Raw genomic sequence first — 23043 nt, 5'->3', positions numbered from 1 at the left:
GATTAAAAAAAAAAAAATCAAATGCTTCAGGCTTGTTTGTATAAAATAAAAGGCCAGGGGACACTTGTCTAATTACAGCATGTTTAATGCTGTGCAAGGCTGTGACAGACTACAGTCTGGCAAAAATGAGTCCAACTGAAGAGGGAGGGTTTGGGGAAACCGGGTGAGGCTTTGGAGGGAGGAAAAACGTGGGAAAGAGGAAGGAGGCGTTCGTTCAGCAGTTCACATTCTAGGAGGAGGACGAAAAAAAAAAGCATCCAGAATAATTTTATTTTCATTCAAAACAACTTATTTAGTACACTGTTCCTTTAAGTTCTTGAACACATTTAGAATGACTGCCGTGCAGGCTTTGTTTCCGAAACCGAACACCTGGGCCGTCTTAGGGGAGGGTCTCTGCTGCTCGCTGTTTTCCTTGTGTAAGGGCTAGGTTTTCCCCTGTCTTTCATGTCTAGTCATTTTTTACTGTGTGTTAGACATTGCGTTACCTGATTCACTCCTGTGAAGACTAGTTATTTGGAACTAGCAGATAGTTCCATTTCAGGCTGGCCCTGCGCAGACCTGGATTTAGCCTTTATTAGGTCAAATCCGTGGAAAGCCTGAAGTGTTTCCCGAGACCTTCTGCTGTGTCAGAATTCCTCTCCAATCTGTCTCTCCTGAGGATCTTAGGGGACCTTGGTTTTACGTGTTGCTAGGGTGTCTCTGGAGCTGGCCACACAACTCTAGGACACAGTCGTCGTTTCTAATTGAGGTCTTTCTGGTGTGTCAGCTGGAAGATTAGGGTGTTGAGAAGGTGCTTCCATGCTGGCTGAGCTGGAATGCAATGCCTGCCAGCACCACCTGACCTCTGGTCTCACTGTTGTATCCTCACCCCTGTTGCCACTGCTCTTCGGTAAGGCTCCCAGAATTACCCTGAGCAGGTGCGGCCCACCCTCAGCTCCAGGCCCCCTGCACTACGGACTCCAGCAACTTCGGCTGCCTCGGCTCAGTGGGACTGCCGCGCGTGGGCTCTTGCTCCCTCTACTGCAACGGGAATGGTCCTCAGAGTGGGCGGGAGGTCACAGGACTCGCCTCCTAAGTTTCCTTTCTCTTAGGGAATCACCACCTTGCACTGCCCATGGTGCCAAGTCCGAAAACCACCATCTCATACATCCGTCCAGTCGTTTGTGGTGGGAGAACTAGTCATGGCCATCCGTTAGTGTATTTTCGTGCTAAATTCCATAGAAATGCTGACCAAAAGTTGTGTAACATTTCATTTTCATCCCACAACCCTCTCAATGCACATGGATAGTAGAGGCTCCCAGTTCCTCACAGAAGTGTGGCTAGCTCAATCCTTTATTCACTTTCACACATATTCACACTCATTCAATAAATATTGAGACCACCCATGTGGCAAACACTGTTCTGGGGGCTGGGGACACAGTTGTGGGAGACAGGAAACGTCTCCGCCTCACGGAACTCACTCCCTAGTGGGAGCTGCGCGGCCCTGCTCCAGAGCAATGCACCCTTTGCCGTTGCTCCTCTAAGTACCGAGCAGATAGAGAGGGAGGTGACTTGGCATACGCAGAACGTAGAGGAAAAAAAATACCTATCACTTACAGAACACTATGTCACAACAGGCACTGTTACATGCGCTCTCCATGCACTCATTGATTTAATACGTAAAGAAACTACTATCACTGGGGATGAGAAAGCAGAGGCTGAGACTGCAGGCTTGCTCACAGAGCGGATGAACAGCAGGGACGAGACCCAGAGCTCAGCAGGCCCGCTCCCGAGGCCACACCCGGAACCCCACATGGCCCTCTTTCTCAGCGGGAGAAGGGTTACATTGGAGTTGCGGGTGGGGAATGGGATAGGCAGCAACAGTTTCTAAGAGGAAAGAAACCAAAACAATAACCCTTAAAAAAACCAAACAAACCCAGAAGCCCGCTAAAAGTGGGCAAGCTGTGAGAAGTAAGCGGATTATTAAAAGAGGCAAAAAAGTTGATTGAGTCAGCAGACAAGGGCACAGCTCTGTCCTCCCCAGCAGACCACGAGGAAAACAGATAGCGTTCTGCGTTTGAATCAGAAAAACAGAAAGCTGTCCTGAATAAAAAGGCGTTCGGGTTCCTTGGGGAACTTGAGGATGTGGGTGGAAACGACAATTCTAGCAAGGGCCCCATCAGTATGCACAGAACCAGTCCCATCAGATGCTTCAAGGAGACGTGCTCGGGCTCAGGTACACAGGAGAGTTACATCATCCCGCTCGGAGACATAGCATGCCCATCAGCATAGGAGACGATGATATACCCCGCGGTGAAGAAATCCATTTATTTAACTCAGGATTTCCAAACTTAGTCAACCAAAGAACCCTCCTGTGATTAGCTGAGAGGGTGTGTGTGGGGGGGGGGGGGGTGCGGGGAGGGAGAGACACACTGGTGAACACCCCCTTGGAATTACTGTTCTATGAAACCCATTTTATGATTGGCAGTCTAACTTTCCATAGCAAACATCAGGCTAAGTAAATGCACGGTTTTAGGAGGCCACACCTAACTGCTACTGTGCTGAGCAATTTGAGTGGAGCGGTAGTTTAGGTGCAAACTATTAAAATTTTGTTAGGGAGTACGTGACAAGGATTGAAGGCAAGAAGGTACCAATTTGCACCTAGGCGTGGTATTCCTTTACGACTTACACAAAAATGATATTTAAAAAATTAGAATTTGGAAACCAATTTATATTACTTTAATAAAAACTTTGTAGAGAATGTAGTATAATTAATAGCCACGCACGTTATTATATCTTTAAATTATCTCAGTTATTATCCATTTCTGGGGTGTCACAAGGTAATAATAAGCGATCTTGTCACCTCGAGGCAGCTCCCTGAACTACATTACAATGACCTGAAGGAACTATCCAGAGGTAATCTACGGCTTTCTCATCAACCTTTCCACGGAGCCTCAGCTGACTTCCCTCTGCGGCTCACCTATCACCCGCCTACTGGGTGAGACGTGGCGGAGGGTGGCTTCCGGGGTGCTCCCGGGGCTCCGCCTTTCTCTCCTCCTGATGGAACAGGCCAAGGTGTGCTTTCCCACCGCAGCTGAGGCCTGCTCGGCTAGGAGGTGCCCTGCGCGCTCTTGTCTCCATGTGACAGCGTATCATTTAGGAGTTACTGGTCACCTCTCAGGACATTTTTAGCTTCTGCTGTCTCTCACGGTCTCATTTTACTAGGTTGCTACCCTCCCATTATCTACAGCATGGTAATTACTCTTATTTTTGTCTGTGGTCCCTCTGCCTAGCTGTCCTCCTCTATTTCTCCAACATTAGTCTTCCAAATTCCCCCTTACTTTTCTGAACTAGCACTTCACTCTGATACCCCCACAAGCCAGGCTGCGCAGTGATCAGACCACAGCTTCTGGAGCCTGACTGGGCAGATCTGAACCCAGTACACTTCTTCCTCGGCGTACCCCCCGGGGAAGTAGGGCAAGTTCTTCAGCTTCTGAGTCTCAACTCCTGCACCTGTAAACTGGAGGTCTTCACGGTACCTCCCTTCATGTGGTTATTGTGAAGATTAAATTCAATAGCAATGAAAAAAAATGCTCAGCCTAGAGCACACGGCGAAAGTGTTATTTTTGCTTTTTAGTGTTATTCCTTCTATATTCTTTCATTCAAAATCTCCTAGCTTTTTTTCTTGCCCTTTATACTTTATTTTGCAGGTGAATAAATATTATACAGACTCAGCAATTAAATTTCCCATTACACAGACCTGTCAGTGTTCCTCATGTCACAGAATAGAACTCCCTATCCTTAAAATTTATATTTTTTTTCTGCAGAACCATTCCCACAAACTTCACTAATTCGTTCAGTCTCAAACTATTTCTATTTTCAAGTTTTCCTGGGGTATTGTAACAGACCTATTTTTAAAGGAATTAAAGGTTTGTTAAACACATTATGTTCAGGGGAATGAAGCAATATTAAATAGATATAAATAAAGGCTACTATTTCTACTCAATTTTCTTTTTGTAAGCCAAAAAGCTAGCTCGATTTTAAGGATGCTAACCTTGCCGATTTCAGTCAATGTTATTGCCAAAGAAAGTTTCATTTCAATCTTGAGATGCCCTAAAGTACATTAGGGTTGGACAAACAGATATACGAGCAGAGAAATATTAATTCTCTTCCTGCCTTCGCTGCTCAGCAACATTAGACTATTTCCCCCTGAGGTTTAAGAAAAAGATCTTTTACGTGTTCTTTATTTTTTATAGTGCTCTTTCCTGCTGTAGTCAGGATATTGCTGTCAGGCGGACGCTCGTTCACATTACCCAACCCACACTAGTCTCCAGTCTCTTCCTGAATCCGTACTGGCTTCGTGTGACTTTCACTGTCTCCCTTCCGTATCTAAGGCCCCGGAGATGCCTTTAGCATCTTTTCCCCATGGCCAGACTTGGCTGCATCCTCGCTCTGCCCTCCTTCCTTTACTAGGTGTTTATCTACAAACAAATATCCGGAGTGTCTCCCATGTGTTAAGGACCGTGTTATGAATGTGGCGCTGTCCAGAAAGGGATTCCAAGTGAGAGGCATTGTTAGCAGCCTGGGCACCCCCCTTTCTTCACCTAAAAACCACTAGGAAATGTGTCGATCCTCCACACGTGTCTGCCGCTCGGAGCTGGGATGTGACATTGTAAATTGTTTTCTCAGAGACCTCTGAACACAATGATGTGTCCAGTTCAGGAAGAGTCTTCTCCAGGTCCAAATTGGTTTAGAGAAAACACAGAGCATGGAGGAACCTGCCAAATGACACCGTGAGGACAGAAGCAAAGAAAACCCCGAGGGTGGGAGCATTCCCTGGGCCACCCGGCCCATCTCTGGAACGGTCCCTGTCAATGAGAAGGGCCACGCCAGAGCAGAAGAACTGAGGGGCAAAACATCCGGGTGCGATGTGATATTCTGGCTGGACACGGGACGAGACGGACCACTGTACAGGACTGGTTTAGATCACCTGGGAGGATCTACTATGATCTGGGTTAGACATGCATTAGATCCCAGAGTGCTGATCTGTTAAAGCAGAAATCAACGACTAAAGAGTAGGTCACAGAACAGTATGCCAGCTTTTGTTTAAAAATTATGTACACATTTTTAAAAAATAAAAAATATGTGCTAAGGTATTACCAGTAGTGATACTTGGGTGGTGGGAATGACATGTTTTAATTTAAAGAAAACATTTGTTTGATTATACTTTCTAATTATCTACAATGTCTGTCTAAGGCTGTAGTGATAAAATATTATTCTTAAAAATGACTCATTTCCTCCCAGAAGACCCATCCAAGAAACTTCACATCCATTGATTATGGCGATTCTAGGATTCAGGCCTATCCACCCCCCACTGCACTGTTTATGCAAGACTGTCACACTTGATTCAAGTTCTCTGGTGTTCTTTTGTGTGGGGGGCTCTTATCTATTTGACTTCTTTTGTAGTCCCCAAATCACACTTGGCAGAATATTTCTTTCTTTGGTGAGTGTAACACCTGTGTCATGAATGAATCGATCCTGGCTGCCAACATGGCTGACAAATACGAGCAGCAACAGCAAATGTGAAAACCTCACAGACCCTGATTAGGATGAGGCTGAGTATCACACGAATTTGTACGTAACCCAGGTAACACTTTATCCAACACACAACTGCTGTGCCATTGAAAAGTCCTACTCAATACCACAATCGATCTATAAACCCATTCATCCTGTTCAATACTAGTAAGCTAATTAAGATTTACATAATTCTAATATACAAACATTTTCAAAACCCAGGCTAATCACTGGAAATAACACAGGTCTTGTGAGTAATCCAGGCAAACATACTTCTTTACTCAAATCTGATGTGATTTCCAAGGTGTTCTACTTTAAACATCCCCAAAATTATGGCTAATGGTAAACAATAGGTAATTTCTCTCACTTCCAGGGAAGGCTGACAAGCAGGAAATCCAAAGGATTATGCAAATAGATGCTTATGTTAATGAATTATTTTAAAACCACGATTCATAAAAGGAACTTGAAACAGCACAGGCAACTTCGATTCATAGCTCCCTTACCCAAGGCTGAAGTACATTTTCTAACAAGGCACCAAAATGAAACCATCCAGATAATCCATTCCCAGCTCTCTACACTTCGGACACTGAACCTCAGAGCTCTGACACTAACAGACTGAAAACACTCTCCGGTGTACACAAAAAGGGACGGCCAATAGAAATGCATGCACTGCATTACGAGCAGGGAATTCTTTGTTCTCATTAAAAACTAGTTTTGCTTTCCTCTTCTCTCTTCAGGGGTGTGTGCTTTCCTAGCATCCGTTGATTTCAGGTTCTCTCCAGCAATCATCCCTGTCTCCGTTATTTGACTTGGCTGACACACCAAGTCCTCTGCAGACCCGAAGGATCGAGTTCTAACTGTTCCCTGAGCTTGTGCTCGCATGTTCGCTTTCAGCAAAAACTCACGTCACTCTACAGACGGGTCAGGTGCTGAGAATGTGTTTACTAGAAGACGAGCTGCTACTTTGGAGAGCAGGACCAATGAAATGCGACTGGCCCGGTGAAGATAGGATCAAGCAGAGGTCCCCAACCCCCGGCAGAGGGCTGGGCTGTCTGTCCACCAGTCTGTGGCCTGTTAGGAGCAGGGCCGCACAGCAGGTGGTGAGCACAGGTGGGCGAGCTCTGCCTCTGGTCTCCTCACCCCCACCTGACCCATGGAAAAACTGTCTTCCAGGAAACTGGCCCCTGGTGCCAAGACTGTTGGGAAACTCTGGGATAAAGTGTCCAGAACAAAATGGCATCACTCGTGTCATCTGAAGTGGCTGCCCGTCAGCCAGGATGCTTCGGTTCAACAAGGAAACTACTTAAGTCATGCCTGGCAAGTTGGAGTGTTCAAGATACCTGCACGCATGACCTGAACAGACACGTCTGTAGAGGTGGAGTACCCCAGGATAAGCCCATCTGAAATTCCCTGATGACTTATCAGGGGTCTCAAAACACTTTAGGACGAGACCCAGAGGGGTGGAAGGCAGGCCCCTCAAGGGTATGACTGAGGTAGGCTCAGACCACTGCGGAGAGCGCGGGGCACCACACCCCAAGACTCTGCTCCATACCCCGCTGATCCCCTGAGTGCCCTGCCGCTGGAGGCTGTGCCGCACGGCCAGCCCGGCTCGGGAGACTCTGCCTGGTAAGACACTTGCCACTGCCCCACCCTCTGTGCTGTCTCTCCTGGACCTGTAGACTGAGGTCTGGGACTTGGGTTCGCTGTCCCCCAGTTCGCTAGTATGATGTTACCAATGGCTGTTTCTGAGTGATTACTATCATTATTAGATTGATAAAGATTAGGAATAAATCTGCGTTAATAAAAACTGAGTGAACCTGCATTAACAAAATCTGAGTGAATAGCACGGCCACCTGTGGAGGCTCCCTGTTCTTTCCGGATGCCAGTGTCACCTGTGGGACTGGTGGTCGCACAGGTGGCTCAGAGCTTTCGGTTCCTAGGGCTCAGAACAGACGACATGGGCAGGGACCACAGGCTGGCGTACAGGAAAGACCGCATCACGAAACACACGCTCACAACATTGCTACGTAACTTTCTGATATTAAATTATTTCAATTTGTTATATCCTGATATATAGTCTGTTATTCCAAACTATGCTCTGAATTCATAAAATACCTCTTCGCCCCAGCATTTAAAAGTTTCACTCAAACGTAGATCCATTCCTCTCCCAAACTGCCCTGTGAAGTCAAAGGAGCACATTCGAACTCTGCATACAAACTAGCTCCAGAATGAGCTTGTAAATCAGTCGTTCTCAGCCGTATGGGTGCACAGGGAACCACCTCCTCATCTCCCCAAATAAACGGAAATTCCACACACAGGCTGATTTTCAATAATCTCCTGCAAGTAGTTTAAAACTGAAGACATTTTTTCTACTCTGTGAAAAAGATACATTAAAAAAATAAACGTGTGGCAGATACGACGTTGCTATAAATTCTGAAAACAGCTTACCTATTAATGTAGCTGAGGGCAACATAGGTTGGCTGCTGTAATTCTTGTTTTTCTAAAACACGTGGATCTGTATCTGTAATAAAAACACAATTATGATTTTTTAGCTTTTGCATCGGAATATATGAGCCTACCTAACAAAGTAATAGAGGCTAACCAGAGAAAGATTAATTTAGTATACCTCTTGTTAAAGAGGACTTGGTCAGCAAAGCACAATCATTGGTCCATTCATTCATAAATAACAAGATATTGCATTACTGTTCAAGGGAATTCCAAACATCAACAGTGATAAAATGTCCATCTGTCACACAAACTCTTGCACAATCCCCCTCATAAATATTGGTTTTCACTGCTTACAACAGTTACAATGTTGGCATGGTTTTTGGTGGTGAATCGGCCTAAGAAAGAAAGTCTCTGTTAATTATGCTCACTTCAATGCTGGAACAAATTAGTTGCCATTGGAAAGCGCCATCAATTTGAAAATCTGTGGAGTGTTATTCTTGTTTGCTGAAAACTTTTCTGGATTGGGATTCACATTCTGGAGGGTAACTCTTCTTTTTAATTGTAGAATGAGTTTATTATAACTTTTCGAGACTCTCAATCAAATTCCCATTCTGGTTCGGATCCATAAATACCACCTTCATCAGAGGGGTTTTCCCTCCTGAAGAGGCAGACTTCAACACCACAGCAACCTCCTGTAAAGCTGCCTCTCCCACACAGCCCATGTGCGCACACAAACTAAAAAAAAAAATGCATTTTACAACTAGAAATGTATTCAAGATTTCCACGTAGCAACATGATTGGGGTAAACATGCACAATGTTTACGTAATATTTAAGATGGGGAAACGGAGCCCATTTTTGTTTTCTTAGAAAAAGGTTCAGACGTCGCACACGGATTTCTGTTCATTATAACCTCATTTGAAACCATCTCATTGTTAGGACTCTCCCAGATGCACGGGCAGATGTTTCCAGCACCTCGGTACAGGACGAGTTTACTGCACATGGCAAATGTAAGATCCACCCACAAACTCCAAAGCACGTTAACCGGTAATGGGGTTGGGGTACAGACGCTGAGGCAAAAATGATAGCACAGAATCGCCTTACAAGGCTTCAACTCCCTGACTAAAACTGGACAGCAGTGGCAAATGTATTCTTGGTGTGTCAATCATCTCACGTTCACTTCCATTGTTTTTCCTGTGCCAAGAATTTCAGGGACATCCTATTCGGAAAGCCTGCTTCCTGGGCCTCTGCCACTGCAGGTCCTTGAAAGCCAACTTCTCAACAAGAGACAAAGATCCTCTGAATGGCTCCATCAAGTCGGGTCAGGAGTTTCTGACAGCACAGGTGAGACCAGACAGTAAGTCGGCATTTCCCGTCCCTCCTACAATGATTATACTGCAGCCGGGACTGTAGATCACTGGCCTACAACTACACCCCCTGGCTCTCTGACTACATGGAAGCCACTCTTTGTGGGAAACAGTTTTCCAATACAACCCTCACTCACACTCACCTATGTGTGCTGTACCCCCACAGTATATCCCGTTTCTCAGAGGAATGCTTTGCGCACTTCTGACGTTCACGGGAGGGGAATCAGTGGCACGGTGCTCACCGGGGAGAGGTGCTTCACCCCTAGACTGGCCCACTGGGGTGCTGGGCGGGCCGCGTGTGCCTGCGGCAGCTGACGGACCGACCCTGCGGTGTCTCCCTTGGTGCTTACTGAAGCGAGACACGAGATCAGAGACAGGAACCACGAAAATGAGAAGAAAGGAGGAAGAAGAGAGAATAAGATGATTGCGGATGTCTGTGTGGAACTTGTCTCGAGGGAAAGATGAGTGAGGCTCTGAGCTTGGGAGGCAGGGGCCTGAACCCGATTCACTAAAACTCGTTCCTTCGTAGAGCATCTGGTGCGTGGTTGCATCAGGGGTACTATTTTCGAAAGACCACCACACTCTGAGTCTAAACCGTGTGTATAAAGGGGGAAAGGGTTAAGAGGCCAATAAACATTTTTATGTCTTCCACTTGGGCCTTTATTTTTGTAACTGAGTCCCAGTCTAATTCTCAAAACCATCTTCTAAAACCTTTCCTGTTTCCAAATTATGTAGTTTCTGAGATGCTACCTCCCTAAGCTATCTTGACTTTTTTCTTTGATGTGTGTGTGTGTGTGTGTGTGTAGATGTACACACAATTTTTATTACTCCTTTCTCATAATCCAGCACTTGTTTGGAAAGGGGAAGTACCCTATACAAAATTCTATAGTCTGATGCCTGCCCCCCACCCACTCCATCAGAAAATGGCGCTGGCTCCTGACATGCATGCAGACTGCATCTTCTAATACTGCTTCACAAGAATCTTTCCATTCTATTTGCAAAGCAAGGCTCTGAAACGTTTTTCTGGTTTTGTCTCACCACCCTCCACTACCTTTGCTAGACTCAGGCTCACATGCCCTGAAACTATGAGTGGTGAAATGGACTTCCAGAAGTTTCTAAAGGCCACCCTCTCCATGACAAAAAGACCATCTGGGAAGCAACCCAGGCAGGAGTCTCCTCTTCTTTCTAGTTTGCAGTCTCCAGTACCCGACAGGAAAGCAGAATGTCCAGACGGACATCCACTGGGCCTAAATATCATTTTCAGATGAGATGTTTCCTCAGGCAGCCTTTAGAACGTTCATTAAAGCTCCAACCTCTTAAGATTGTATTAGACACTTGGTGCCCACACATCAGGAGAGGCCTGCACAGCGCCCCCTGGAGGAGACACAGCGGGGGCCACCCAGCTTCCCGGCTGGCTGGCTGGTTTGCGGGGGATTGTGACTCACTGCTTGCTGGTTTCAATTATCCTGCTGAGCACTTCCCATTCAGTCAACGCATGATGGTTGCCTTCATTATTTCTCCCTTCCTAACAGAAAAAGGAACTGTCTGAGGCTAAAAACAAAGGATTACAATGATGAGAGACCAGGATTTTCATAGGACAGTGACAGCCTCCTCATGAAGATAGAACGCATGTTATCAGCACAAACTGGTGAGACTAACACTACCCATGGAAGGTTCCCGAATTCAATAACAAGAACATCTTTATACCATGTGGAACGCCACTGAGTAGTTTTTCCACATATAAGTTGCTACAATAAGAAGTGTGATATGAATTGCTGTCACACACCACCTCCCAGATTATTTCTCTGGCTTGTTTATGACATCGATAAAAATGTGAAGCCGGGATGTTGGCTGCCATTGCCCAGAGATGTCATCCACTCAGTAAATGGCTGGTGGGACAGAAAACACTTGAATTTTCACAGCCCTGTGACGCTCTGTAAAAGCCGGCAACTGGCGAGAATGTGAGCATTTCTACAACATGGCTGCCTCCGGCCAAACAGACTACCCTACCTCATTTATGCCACTAAGACAGAAAGGCAAGCCCAACCCTTTCTGGCAGGGCAGGATACAGCCCACGTGCACACGGAGGAGACACTGTTTTCCGCCTCATACCACCTCTTGCACACTCATGCAGCTCAGGTTGACTGAGCGCTAAGAGAATTCAAATATAAAAATGTATTTGAGAATACCCAAGCAATAAAAACCTGGGGCCTTACTTCAAAGCTTCTAGAACAGCACCCTCTCAAGGAGGCGGTGTCCTCAGTGTAGCTATGCCTCTTCCATCATCCCTACCTCCGGGTAATAGCTTAGGTGCACAGCTGCGCAGTAAGGACCAGGCACGGGCACCAAGCGGAAGCTTTCTGGAGCTCCTATTACTTCTCAGGTGGCAATGAGAAAAGGCAGGGGACAGGAATAAGAAGAGAACATTCAGACCCTTCTCAACAGGAACTGGGATTGCCACAGGGCCAAGGAGGGGCGAAGAGCAAGGATCGCTCTGTTCGGTCCGCCAGGCCGTGTTTGTTCATCAGCACTGCTGTCTCTGGCGTTAGGAACCAGAGGCAACCGAGGGTCTGACTTTGTGACATACACGTACATTGCGCCATTGTGCCTTACATGGAGCTATCTTCAAGCCAAAATGAAAACACTATCAAGGCTGTTTGCTGGGTTAACTGAAGCTAATTGATGAGCTCATGGGCTTTAGGCGAGTCCGCATTGCTGGGATTTTATGTATGTGCAATTACTTATAATAAGGAGGTCAGAAACCAGAAGTACTTCTCAACAACACTGATGAGGTCTCTATCAGCAGTGAGCTGTTTGCAGGCTGGAAGGCAGCGGTGGGGGCAAGATGTGCTATCTCGCACCCTGAGAAGGCCGCCTGCAACCTCTCCATCTTCCCACGGCCAGACTGTTGTTCTACATGTTCAAAGCAACAGTGGGGCGCCTGAGCGGATGTGGGCGGAGAGCAGTGGGCTCTGGAAGACCCTGGGGAGGCAAAGGCCCACCCGGCCGGCCCAGTGATTTTGAAGCTCTGAGCTGGACACACCACTTTTCTTTGGACTCACTTGGCAGTAATTAATGGGCAGAGTCTTCCAATGGCTGAATTCATAAAGCCAATTTTAGTTTGTTCAGCATAGCCTTCCACAACATCCCTGGCCGAGTTCGTCACATCCCTCCTCCTCTCTGGTCACCACTCCACTGCCCGCACGACCCCTGTACACGTGTCACCACAGGGGCTTTGTCCGGGCACGTGTCTCCGCCTTGTTCATCTCTCCAGCACCCTGCCCGGTGCCCAGGGTCAGGAGGGGCACAACAATCACTGAATGGATATGCAGATTAGTTGTGTGGTGAGAAAATGGAAGACTTTTGGTCAAATATGGCAGAGGGATCAAGGGCATTTGTTTCCTTCACGATCCAATGTCCCAGTCAAGTAGAAATAAAGGAATAAACCCCGAGGGATAGAAGGAAAAGGGGAGAGATCAGGAGATAAGTGATTTCAACCAATGCTTTGAAAGATGGAAAACTCATTCAGGAGGGAAAGTGACCTAGCAGTGGTCCCCAGCCTTTTTGGCACCAGGGACCTGTTTTGTGGAAGACAATTTTTCCACAGACCGGGGGGATGGGGGATGGTTTCAGGATTATTCAAGGGCACTACAACATTCAAGCTCACCACCTGCTGTGCGGCCTGATACCTAACAGGCCCAGCCCAGTACTGGTCCACCACTCAGAAGGTTGAGTACCTTAGGGAGTAGAGGAAGCTACAACCTCAAGGGCCTGCAACCCTTGATTGGGTTGTATCGGGGGAGGCCCATGATAAAGGGGGTGAACCCACTGTGGAAGCCTGGGGAGGCCCCGGACTTGGAGGTGCCACACAGGATAACAGGAGAGGAAGGGGAGGGTCAGGGCCAAACATAGAAGGACTGGTGGAAGGGTTGATTCATTACCCCGAGACACTGAACCAGAAGACTGAGCACAGCGGAGGTAAATGGGGAGAGTAGGGAGGGCACAGCTCGTTTCGTGGCTCTTCACAGGTGTGGGGTTTTGTTTTGTTTTTAAACAAATTGAAGGCAAGGTCTTTCACCAGCTAAAAGACTGCCGCACACTTTATTGCGATGCTCCTTTCATTGCGGTGGTCTGGAACAGACCCCACACCCACGCCACTCCCGGGGCCCGCCTGTGCAGTGCGGGAAATGGGGGGACTGGAGTTGGAAATGCGCCTACTGCATGGTTCCGAGAACCCCGGCAGCCAGCCGGGAAGATTCCTCCCTGATGAAGTTAAGTGGGCTCCGAGAGGAGACTTCCAGATGCGGACATCTGGCGATTCCCTAATTAAACGATCTCCCTACAGTTAAGCCCATGGTCAAGGAGCCCCATCCGTGCCGCCAGCCAGAGCCTCTCAGCTTTTTATGGCCCCAGTCTTAAATACGAGCCAAGAATGGCCAAAGAACGATCATTAAATACTTGAGGGAAAGTCGTGAACGTGAATGGGAGATACTAACACCAACGGGCGGTGGGGGAGGAAGACAGGGAGACGGGAGCAAAGAAGCGGACAGACTGACACCGGGGAGGGCGGCTGACACACCCACTGACGCGGACCCCCCCTCATGGCAGGGCTGGGACCAGAAGCCCTGCGCCCCTTCGGGCCAGCATTCTGACCACTGAAAAGCCTGCTGGTCTTCCCAAGTCAACTCATTGCCACCACCCAGTTGTAAACGCTGCACTGTCTTTACAGCTCTCTGAAAAGCCCAGAAAAGTTCTTTTGCAACTTTCACTCCATTTTTAGGACTGAGATCGATGAACCAACAATTTACAAAGACCGACTTTTAATTCATGGCTAGTTTACTTCAGCTGCTAAAATAAGTATTTCTTGTTGGCAACAGCCTCTTCAAAAAAAAATCCTACAATTGCACATAACCAGCCTTTGAATGGATCAACTTTTCCTTAGTTTACAGACACGTCATTTGAAACTTTTCCCAAGCCATAATTTCCATTACAGGGCAGTCAGTGCAAATTACAGTGAGATTCTTGCCTTCCCAAATTCAATGTGAAATCCAGATGCAGTTAAGTGTTGCTGTAAACTTTACGAGTTAAATCTCTAAAAGTCGGGGACACTGTGCAGCACAATAACACCATCTATTAAAAAAAGCATTCATGTTCACATTTGTGGCCCAAGTTTTCCTCCACAAGTGAATAAACATTATTCATCCAGGAGCCTTTCAACAATACGCTAACAGGCTGATTTATAAACAAACACGGCATGTTGCAGCCTTCCCCATATCTGGCGTAGCCAGAGGTTTCAAGTTATTAGAAATAGACAGTTCTGACTAGGGTGTTTTCTGATTTTTTTCCAGTCCATTAAACTCCTGGGGGTCACTGATGACTGCTTGAGCGTGGCAGCTGTTTTTCCCGAAGTATAAGATGTGCGGCCCTACGTCTACCACTCGATCAGTCCATCCTCTTCAGTGCTGCAATTCATCCACCCAAGCTCTCTCTCGCCTTGTTACCTGGGACAAGGAAGCCTGCCAGAGACCGTCATGGCTGCACCAGGTATGCTTATGAAGTACACAACCTGTACACCTGTATACAGCAGCCCTGGAGACCGGGGCGCAGGGATTATATAACTAAACTCAAACAGGAGCAAGGCCAAAAGCTGGTCCCATTCAATCCTCCGTTCATGTCTGCGGGTACAGACTACTTCACGTGTCTGCCTCCCCAGACACGAGCCTATTGATGGATCCATGTAGCATGTAATATTGCCCTGGCCAAAAAGTTTTAGTTTTTTTCCATTGGATGGCTCTAGTAGTGCTTAGTTGCCTTTAACTTCGTTTAAAACAACTGTTAGATTGTATTGTGGCAGCTGTTATCAGTGTGCATTAAAAAACAAATGATCAAAATTGGTGAATTTTTGTGTCGCCATTTTACTATTGAAGATGGAAGGAAATAAGGAACATTTGAGGTGTATATTGCTTTAACATCTCAAGCAAGGTAAAAATGCAACTGAAACACAAAAGATTTGTGCCATGTATGAAGGTGCTGTGACTGATCAAACATGTCAAGTGTTTTGCAAAGTTTCTTGGTACTATCAATATTCGGCCAAAGAATTCTTTGCTGGGGGCTCTCTTACGCATTGGAAGATGTTTAGCAGCACTCCTGGCATCTATCCACTAAAGTCAATAGTGGGAGATAGCCAACATACTCAAAATACACAAATCAATCAAGTTATTGGTGAACATGAAAATGTCTTATTTTACAGAAAAAAAAAAACACTAAACGGACTTTTTGGCCAACCCAACACAAAAGACCGTAAGGAGCTTCTATGTCACTTGCACCTGTCACAAGGCCCTAAAGCAGGTATCTGGAGGAGAAGAAAGCTGTTGTTGGGTGATGCTGGGGACCAAAGGAGAAGAGGGGGAAATGAGGCTTCTCCAAGTCCTCTCTTCCAGGCTGGGGGAAAATACTTGTTCACAGAAAGAGACCTTTAACTCCTTCTGCCTGAGATTGTTCGCACGAGGAAATCCTACCCACCTTCTAAGACGCTGGCCTACTTGCACCACACCTCTCCACCACCGTTTGTGCTACACACATTTGCAAATCTGGCTCCACCCCCCACCCAAATGGGAGCTGCTTAAAGGACCAGACCTTAGAGGCCGCAAATCCCCAGCCGGGGGCTCACTGTGATGCAGGCCGAATAAATGAATGCCCTGGACTTGCAACAACACAAGAGACACAAAGATAAGCCCCTAGCTCAGGCAGTTCACCTAGAAGAGTCAGACAGAGGAAAATAGACCCAACATGTAAATGGCTGCACCTGATATCTGTATTTACATGAGAAATAGATCTCATTAAGCGCAGATGTTCGGAGGGCTACAGAGTGATGCAAACTTCAGAACAAAGGGGAGGGCAGACAGGTCTAATTGCAGAAGGCTTTATGGATGCATGGGGACTGAGGCACAGGGAGGCACTCATAGGTGAAGTTAGGGGATCTAAAAATGGCATTAAATTCGAGGCAGAAGGCACACAGGAGAAGTCTGGGGGCCCTAAATCAGTGGTTCCGAGCCGTGGGCAGTTGCCGCCGCCACCTGTCCCCACAGATGTTTGGCAATGTCTGGGGAAAACTTGGGGGAGGATCCCACTGGCATCTACATCTAGTGGGTAGGAGCCAAGAATACTGCTCAGCATCCCACAAAACACACACCCACTCACACCCAGGATAGCCCCCAACCCTGCCTCACCCCTGACAGAGAACCACCTGGCCTAGAAGTGTCAATGCCGTCAACATTGAGAAACCCTGCTTCAGAGCTCCATGATTATGAGAAATAGAGCTGTCGTTCCTCAATCCTTCTAGACGACAATGCCTGCTATTTTCTGTGCTCACCGTCTTTTCAGTGCCGAGTTAGGAAGCTACAAAAGAATGATAGAAGAGGTTGCTCGAACTTAAAGGTTCAGACTTTAATGAAGACAAAGACACTGAATTTTAAAAGATAACTGAATTCTAGCCACGTGCTAGCTGCTCAAGGGGAATTTCTAAGGCAGCAGATTCGCAACTGAGCAAGACAGACAACCCACTTCACAGGTAACCACCACCCAAGACAGGCTGGCTGTATGCCAACACGGAAAAAACGCTAACTGCTGCGGAAAGCAAACACGAACCTCCGTGGATAGGAAAGACGTTGTGAAGGACCCATGGACAAAGACAATGGGGGTGGGGTGGGGGAGACCGGATGTGGGAGGTGATGCAGGCAGGGGAGAGCCATGAGGGGAAATGGGGACAACTGAACATTAAACATTTTGAAAAAAAAACTTGAAAAAGATTTTCACACGAGCCTTAACCTAAATCTGCAGACAGAAGAGGTGGGAAAATGGTGAGTCAGAATAGAAAACGGTTTGAAGAGATGAGCAAGGACTGCAAGAAAGGAGTGAGCCTTGCAGGTCAGATCGGGCCCATGTTCTGGAAGGTTAGAAACGCTAAGTGTTCAGAGAATTCTGTAAACAACGGAGAGACACTGGAGGCATCACACTGACATGGGTCCATGTTTTGGAAAAACAAGTGGTGGTGGTGGTGGTGGTGTGGAGAATGGTGGAAAAACTGGAATGCAGAAACTTAAGGTTTGGTGAAAGGAGTGGAAATACAAGAATTGCCTGACGTTACAGGCCTGACTGCCTCCTTACCAAAAGGAAGGAAGGTCTAGAGAGCAAAGGGGTCTGACCGAGGCAGGAGACGGTGGTCTGCTTCTGACGTGTGGAGAGACACTTTGCAGAACCAAGAGGCCTGGGCCTCAAAGGTAGGAGAGATAAAGGCCTTCAGGCTGCAGATAGGAGCTGCGGTGCTGAGAGCCCCGTCCTAATGCCACGCATTCCAGCAGGCACTTGGAAACCAGAGCAGCAGAGCTCCCCACCCTCAAAGAAAGACAATGATACATAGTGAAAGCCCCACTACTGACTGAAAACTTGGTTAGCATATAACTCAGCCAATTAATCAGTAAGCATTGACCGAGGGCAGACTAGGTCTAGTAGAATTCTTACAGAGAAAGAAAAGCCAGAGGTTGTACCCCATTGGAAACCAAATAACTGGTAAATTTCTCATGGGAGTTGAATATAAAAGATGGGGAGGGGTTGTGGCGGGGGGGGGGGGGGGGGAGAACTGAGTCACGACCAACCGGGAGTCCAGTGTCTTCGAGGATCTGGTGCCTCGGTCTCCAAGGCTCGGTAGTGCACTAACTCTCACTGCAGAAGCTGCTCCCACTTCTTGGTGTCCGTTAGGATGGTAACGCAGCTCCACACAAATGAAATGGCCTTAGTTTAATACAAGCCATATAACCTGTTTCAGTATTAGGGTGTTTTGTTTTTCCTTTTTCATCTGGAAAATGTTGATAAGGATAGTACACTTTAGCCCTAAGGTTGAAAAAGAGGATTAACTAAGCAATGTGTTAGGTGTAGCTCATAAAACGTTTTGAAATTGAACTCCGCACTGCTGTGGATTATCTCCATTTTATAGTCTGACATAATGATGCACAGAAAATCTAGGAACTCGTCATTCACTTAATGTGGCAAAGGATGCTGGCTGCCGTCAACAACAGGCATGCTTGGGGGACACTGGGCGTTTGGCACCAGATCAACTCAAAGCAAATACAGCAGGAACGCAAGTCAGATTTTTGGGGGAGGGTTTCCTGGTACATATGAAAGTTATATTTACACTACACTGCAGACTATTAAGTGTGCAATAGCATATCTAAAAAATGTATGTACCTTTGTAAAAATATCTTCATGTTAGGGAATAAAGTCAAAAATATTGTAATAACTGTCTGGTGTCAGGTGGGTACTAGACTCATTGGGGTGATCGCTGTGTAAGCTATAAAAGTGTTTAATCACTATGTTGACACCTGAAACGTATGTAAACTACAGTTGAAAAATACTATATTGCTAAAAAATGCTAACCATCATTGCAGTCTTTTTGCTGGTGGAGGGTCTTTCCTTCACTGTTTAAAACACACACACACACACACACACACACAATCTGGGAAGCACAATGAAGTGAGGTGTGCCTGTAGTCATTTTCCCCTCTGCCTCCACAAGGCTTAGGAACATGGTCGTCTTATATAAAGACTACGTTTCCCAGAATTCCTTGAGCCAAGTGCAGCCATAAGACTAAGTCCTGGCCAATAGAAGATAATGTTTCTGAGAAGCCCCCTTAAAAGTCATGGGCCTTTCTTTGTAGTGTTTCTCTCTTTTACTAACTGAAAGGATGACTGGATTTCCTGCATCTACTTTGGATATGAGATAATCTTGGCAACGGAAGTACTACATGGTAAAGCAATACCATAGAAGTCTGGATCCCTGATCCTGTGAAGCCCTATACCCCCCTCCCTAAGACCGAGCTGCACTTCTTGAAAATAAGATGCAAAACTCTTCTACAAAAAAAGCCATTGCTATTTTGCAGGGTTTACAGTTAGGTGTAGCCAAATCAAATCTTAACCAAAGCACAGAACCACCAGAATGCTGGTTTATTTAGTTGGCCCTGAGATATAGTTTTTATGTCTTGCCTTGTTTTTTCTGGATAAAAAAACCTAAGAATTTATCATACTAAGCTCATGGAAAGAAAGTCAGCCCACAGCACCTGTGGCTCATTTTTTATTTTTAAATCCTCACCCGAGGACTTTTTTCTTCATTGTTTTTAGAGAGGGGTGGGGGGAGAAAGGGAGCCAAGAAAGAGAAACATCGGTGTTAGAGAAACAATTGGTTGCCTTCTCGTGCACGCTCCAGCTGGGATCAAACTCACAACCTGAGTATGTGCCCTGACCAAGAATCAAACCTGTGACATTTCAGTCTATGGGAAAACACTCCAACCAACTGAGCCACACCGGCCCGGACTCTGTGGCTCCCTCTTAAACTGGGATAAGAAAATGAGAAAGAAGGAAATTATAGTATCAAATTATGGCTCCTTTGGTGGCTTTAGGAATTTCTCCAGAATCGGTTATTAGTGGGCAATAATGAAGCAAATTGCACATGCATATTACTTCTGAGTTATGAACAACGCAACCAGCAGTAACCTTTGAAGCTGTCAGGGTCTTTTCAGGCAAGCAATTAAAGTGAAAAATGAGAGTGTGCACAACTTCCATCACCCAGTACTACATGTAATAACACCACCTACAAACACTGACATAAGAGTGGGACTCGGTCTGAATATTTATTAATGCAGATCTGTTCCCATTTGTTCCTCTTTTTTCTCTGCGACCCATCCCCGCCCCACCTGCCAACAATTCTTTTCTTTAAAGGGCAGTTCTGACACCATGCATTGCATTCACCTGAGATCTACATGCAACTGTGCCATCTCTCCCATCTGCACCTGAGAAGATGTCCATCTCTCTCCCCACTTGAGCAAAATATAAATTTAGCACAAGTCTGGATTCTAAAGGAGAAAAAGTTGATAAGGAAGTAAGCCCTAATTGGGGAAATGAAATCAAGATGAAAATAATGAACGATAATAGAAAGCCCAATATACACGTCAAGTACTGAGTGCTAGACACTGAAGCCACCCCCCCCCCAACCCCCCAACAAAAGGTCCCGGCTCTCAAGTAAACCAGCCTCACAGGGGTGTCCAACCCGCAGCCCAAGATGGCTACGAATGCAGCCCAACATAAAATTGTATATTTGCTTAGAACATTGAGGTTTTTTGTGATTATGTGTTGCAATGTATTTAATGTGTGGTCCAAGACAACTTGTCTTCTTCCAGCGTGGCTCAGAGACACCAAAGCCTGGACAGCCCTGCAAGAGGATCTGGTTTATATTGATACGTGATAAAAATGATCTAGTGTAAAAAATATCTGCTTTTCTGTGAAACTGTAGGAGTCACGCCCTGCCTATCTGTTTTGTGATATCAGCACCCGGAAGGACTCGAGAGCAGTGGCAGGGCTGGACACAGAGCAGGGTCCACTGGCGCAGGGCTCTCCAAGCCGAGAAGAAACCCCTGTGCTGAGTCCCCAAACCTGGTGCCTACAGGTTCTATGAGCAAGTTTTATTTCATTGGTTCCAGCCTTTATTATACACCACCAAGTCCCTAGAGCCCAATGGTTCTCAGTCAGAAGTGCCTGTTAGTATCACCTGGATAGCTTAACAAAATCCTGATCCCGGGACCCATCTCCAAAGATTCTATCATGTAACTTTAGCTGACAACCACTAACAGAGACCTGGACAAGGCTCAGAAGCCACAGAAGGAACAGAAAACTCTGCTTGGGAAAGTCATTAAACCAAACAGCTTGCATTTTTCTCCAAACTAAAGAGCCAGTTGTGAGACTGGAAACGAATTATTCAAAGCAACTTAAAGGCTTTATATACATAAATCCAACATCTGATGAAACCTTTTAAATTCAGACTACTTCAGGTTTGGCCCCACCTCCTGCCTTTTACTTTTTATACTGAAAGTGTTGTGCATAACACACTTGTAATTATGTAGAGAGGTATGTAATTATGTAGAGAGGTTAGTGTCTTCATGTATTTTTAAAACCAACTCACAAACCACCAAATACCAACAGTCCTTGAACTGGGAGCTATTTTTCATCTATTCACAAGGGCGTCCTGATAAGGTCTGACTAGAAATCTTTAAAAAAATATTTGGTTATTGGTTTTCTTTCTTTACAGTGTGTTCCTAAAATTAATAAGACTGCATCACTTCAAGTATTCTGTGGTTCAGAGTTTTCTGTAATTCAGATTGGCTGGAACCAGTGTGGTTTTCCTGTGCTGTTATTATTCACCTCAGTTACAAATCAAATCATAACCAGGCATATTAGGTTTTTGCATTTTGGAAGCAAGTCAAGGGTTTGGCAAGAGGAAATCACCCACATTACTTCTCATCTCCCAGGGAAGCTGAATCATTGCTTTAAAATAAAGTGGCGGCACAGAGAAATAGCTAAACATCTGGACACGGAGTGACCTGATTATTCTATCCTAAATGAGTCATCAAACCCGAGCACGCACACCAGTTACAGCTTACTCGGGTTAAGGTCGGATCTGCGGAGCGCTGCCTGCCCACTACCTCTGGGATCACTCACACCATCTCCACACCCGGACAGGAGCCAGGAACTCCATGTGCAGGCTCATGCGCCACAGAGATTGTGCAGTGGCTGGGGATTCATTTCTCTCCATCCTGTGTGGGTTACACCTTCATTTTATGTGCTAATGAGCAGGGGCGCATGCTGGGCTGCAACTCAGATCTGTCTCACTGACGGTGTGACTCTGGGCACCGGGGAAGGCCTGGGTACCAGGCAGATGGCCCCTGGCACTCTTGGCTTTTTCAGAAGGGCTTCTGGGAAGCTCTCTGGACTTTGTTGCCCACCCCCCCCCACCCCCCTTTTAAGGTAAGGCTGTAATTTCTTTAGACAGGCAGTATAATATGGTAGTTATGGTCACAATCTGCTACTTGCTGTGTGACTTGAGCAAGTTTCTGAGCCTATGTCTCGGTTTTCTGATAAGACGGTGATTCACAGCTCCTATACATTATGAGGTTTACCATGAGGATTAAGAGAGATAAGCCATACACAGCACAGAACACAGTGGCTGATACATGGATAAATGCTTAGTAAATTGTAGCTATTATTATTTCAAGGGGTCAGACCTGAAAGCATTTAGTGTTTACACTGTGGGACCACATTTGTGGTCAATTGCTCTTAAATAGCACTAACAACTCATAGAACGATTTCATTGCATTACCGAGTGCCTAGTGTGAGTCAGCTCGAATCAGCTGCCTTCTACGTGCATGTGCGAGATTCTCGGGAAAACCCTCAGGGGAAGGGAGCGCCCCCACGCCTTTCCCAAAGGAACATGCCAGGCTCAGAGAAGCCCCAGATCACATGCCTGGGGATAAGGCCTCAGATCCAGGTCTGACTCCCAAGTGCGTGCTATTTGACATTGACCACGGCCAGGCCCTATTATTCGGTATTCAATACCAATGTTTTCAACTAATTGCCAAGTGGGGTGTTGTGTTTTTTTTTTTTTGAGCTAAAATAGTGTTTCATGGATAGAAGCACTATGTTTTGGAAGCACTGAGATAAACTGATGGAAACCAGAACCCCCGACCCAGGCTCAAACAGTTCCTCTGCCTGCATCTCCTATTCAGTTTCTCCCGCCTTGGGTGAGAGATTGGAAGGAATACCAGCTTTGGGAACCAGAAGATGCTGATTCTAGTCC

General features: G+C 46.2%; 1 protein-coding gene across 1 annotated transcript in view; it reads right to left on the bottom strand.

The window, feature by feature from the left end:
- The window catches only part of JAZF1 (JAZF zinc finger 1), a 297359-nt gene that overhangs the window by 113921 nt on the left and 160395 nt on the right, over positions 1 to 23043 (bottom strand). The window contains exon 2 of the mRNA XM_028526093.2: positions 8002 to 8074. Coding sequence (XP_028381894.1) covers positions 8002 to 8074 — 73 coding nt within the window. The remainder of the gene's footprint in view (positions 1 to 8001; positions 8075 to 23043) is intronic.

Source organism: Phyllostomus discolor, chromosome 10 (assembly GCF_004126475.2).
Source record: "Phyllostomus discolor isolate MPI-MPIP mPhyDis1 chromosome 10, mPhyDis1.pri.v3, whole genome shotgun sequence".
NCBI classification, from domain to species: Eukaryota; Metazoa; Chordata; class Mammalia; order Chiroptera; family Phyllostomidae; genus Phyllostomus; species Phyllostomus discolor.
This window is presented reverse-complemented; position numbering and strand designations above follow the sequence as displayed.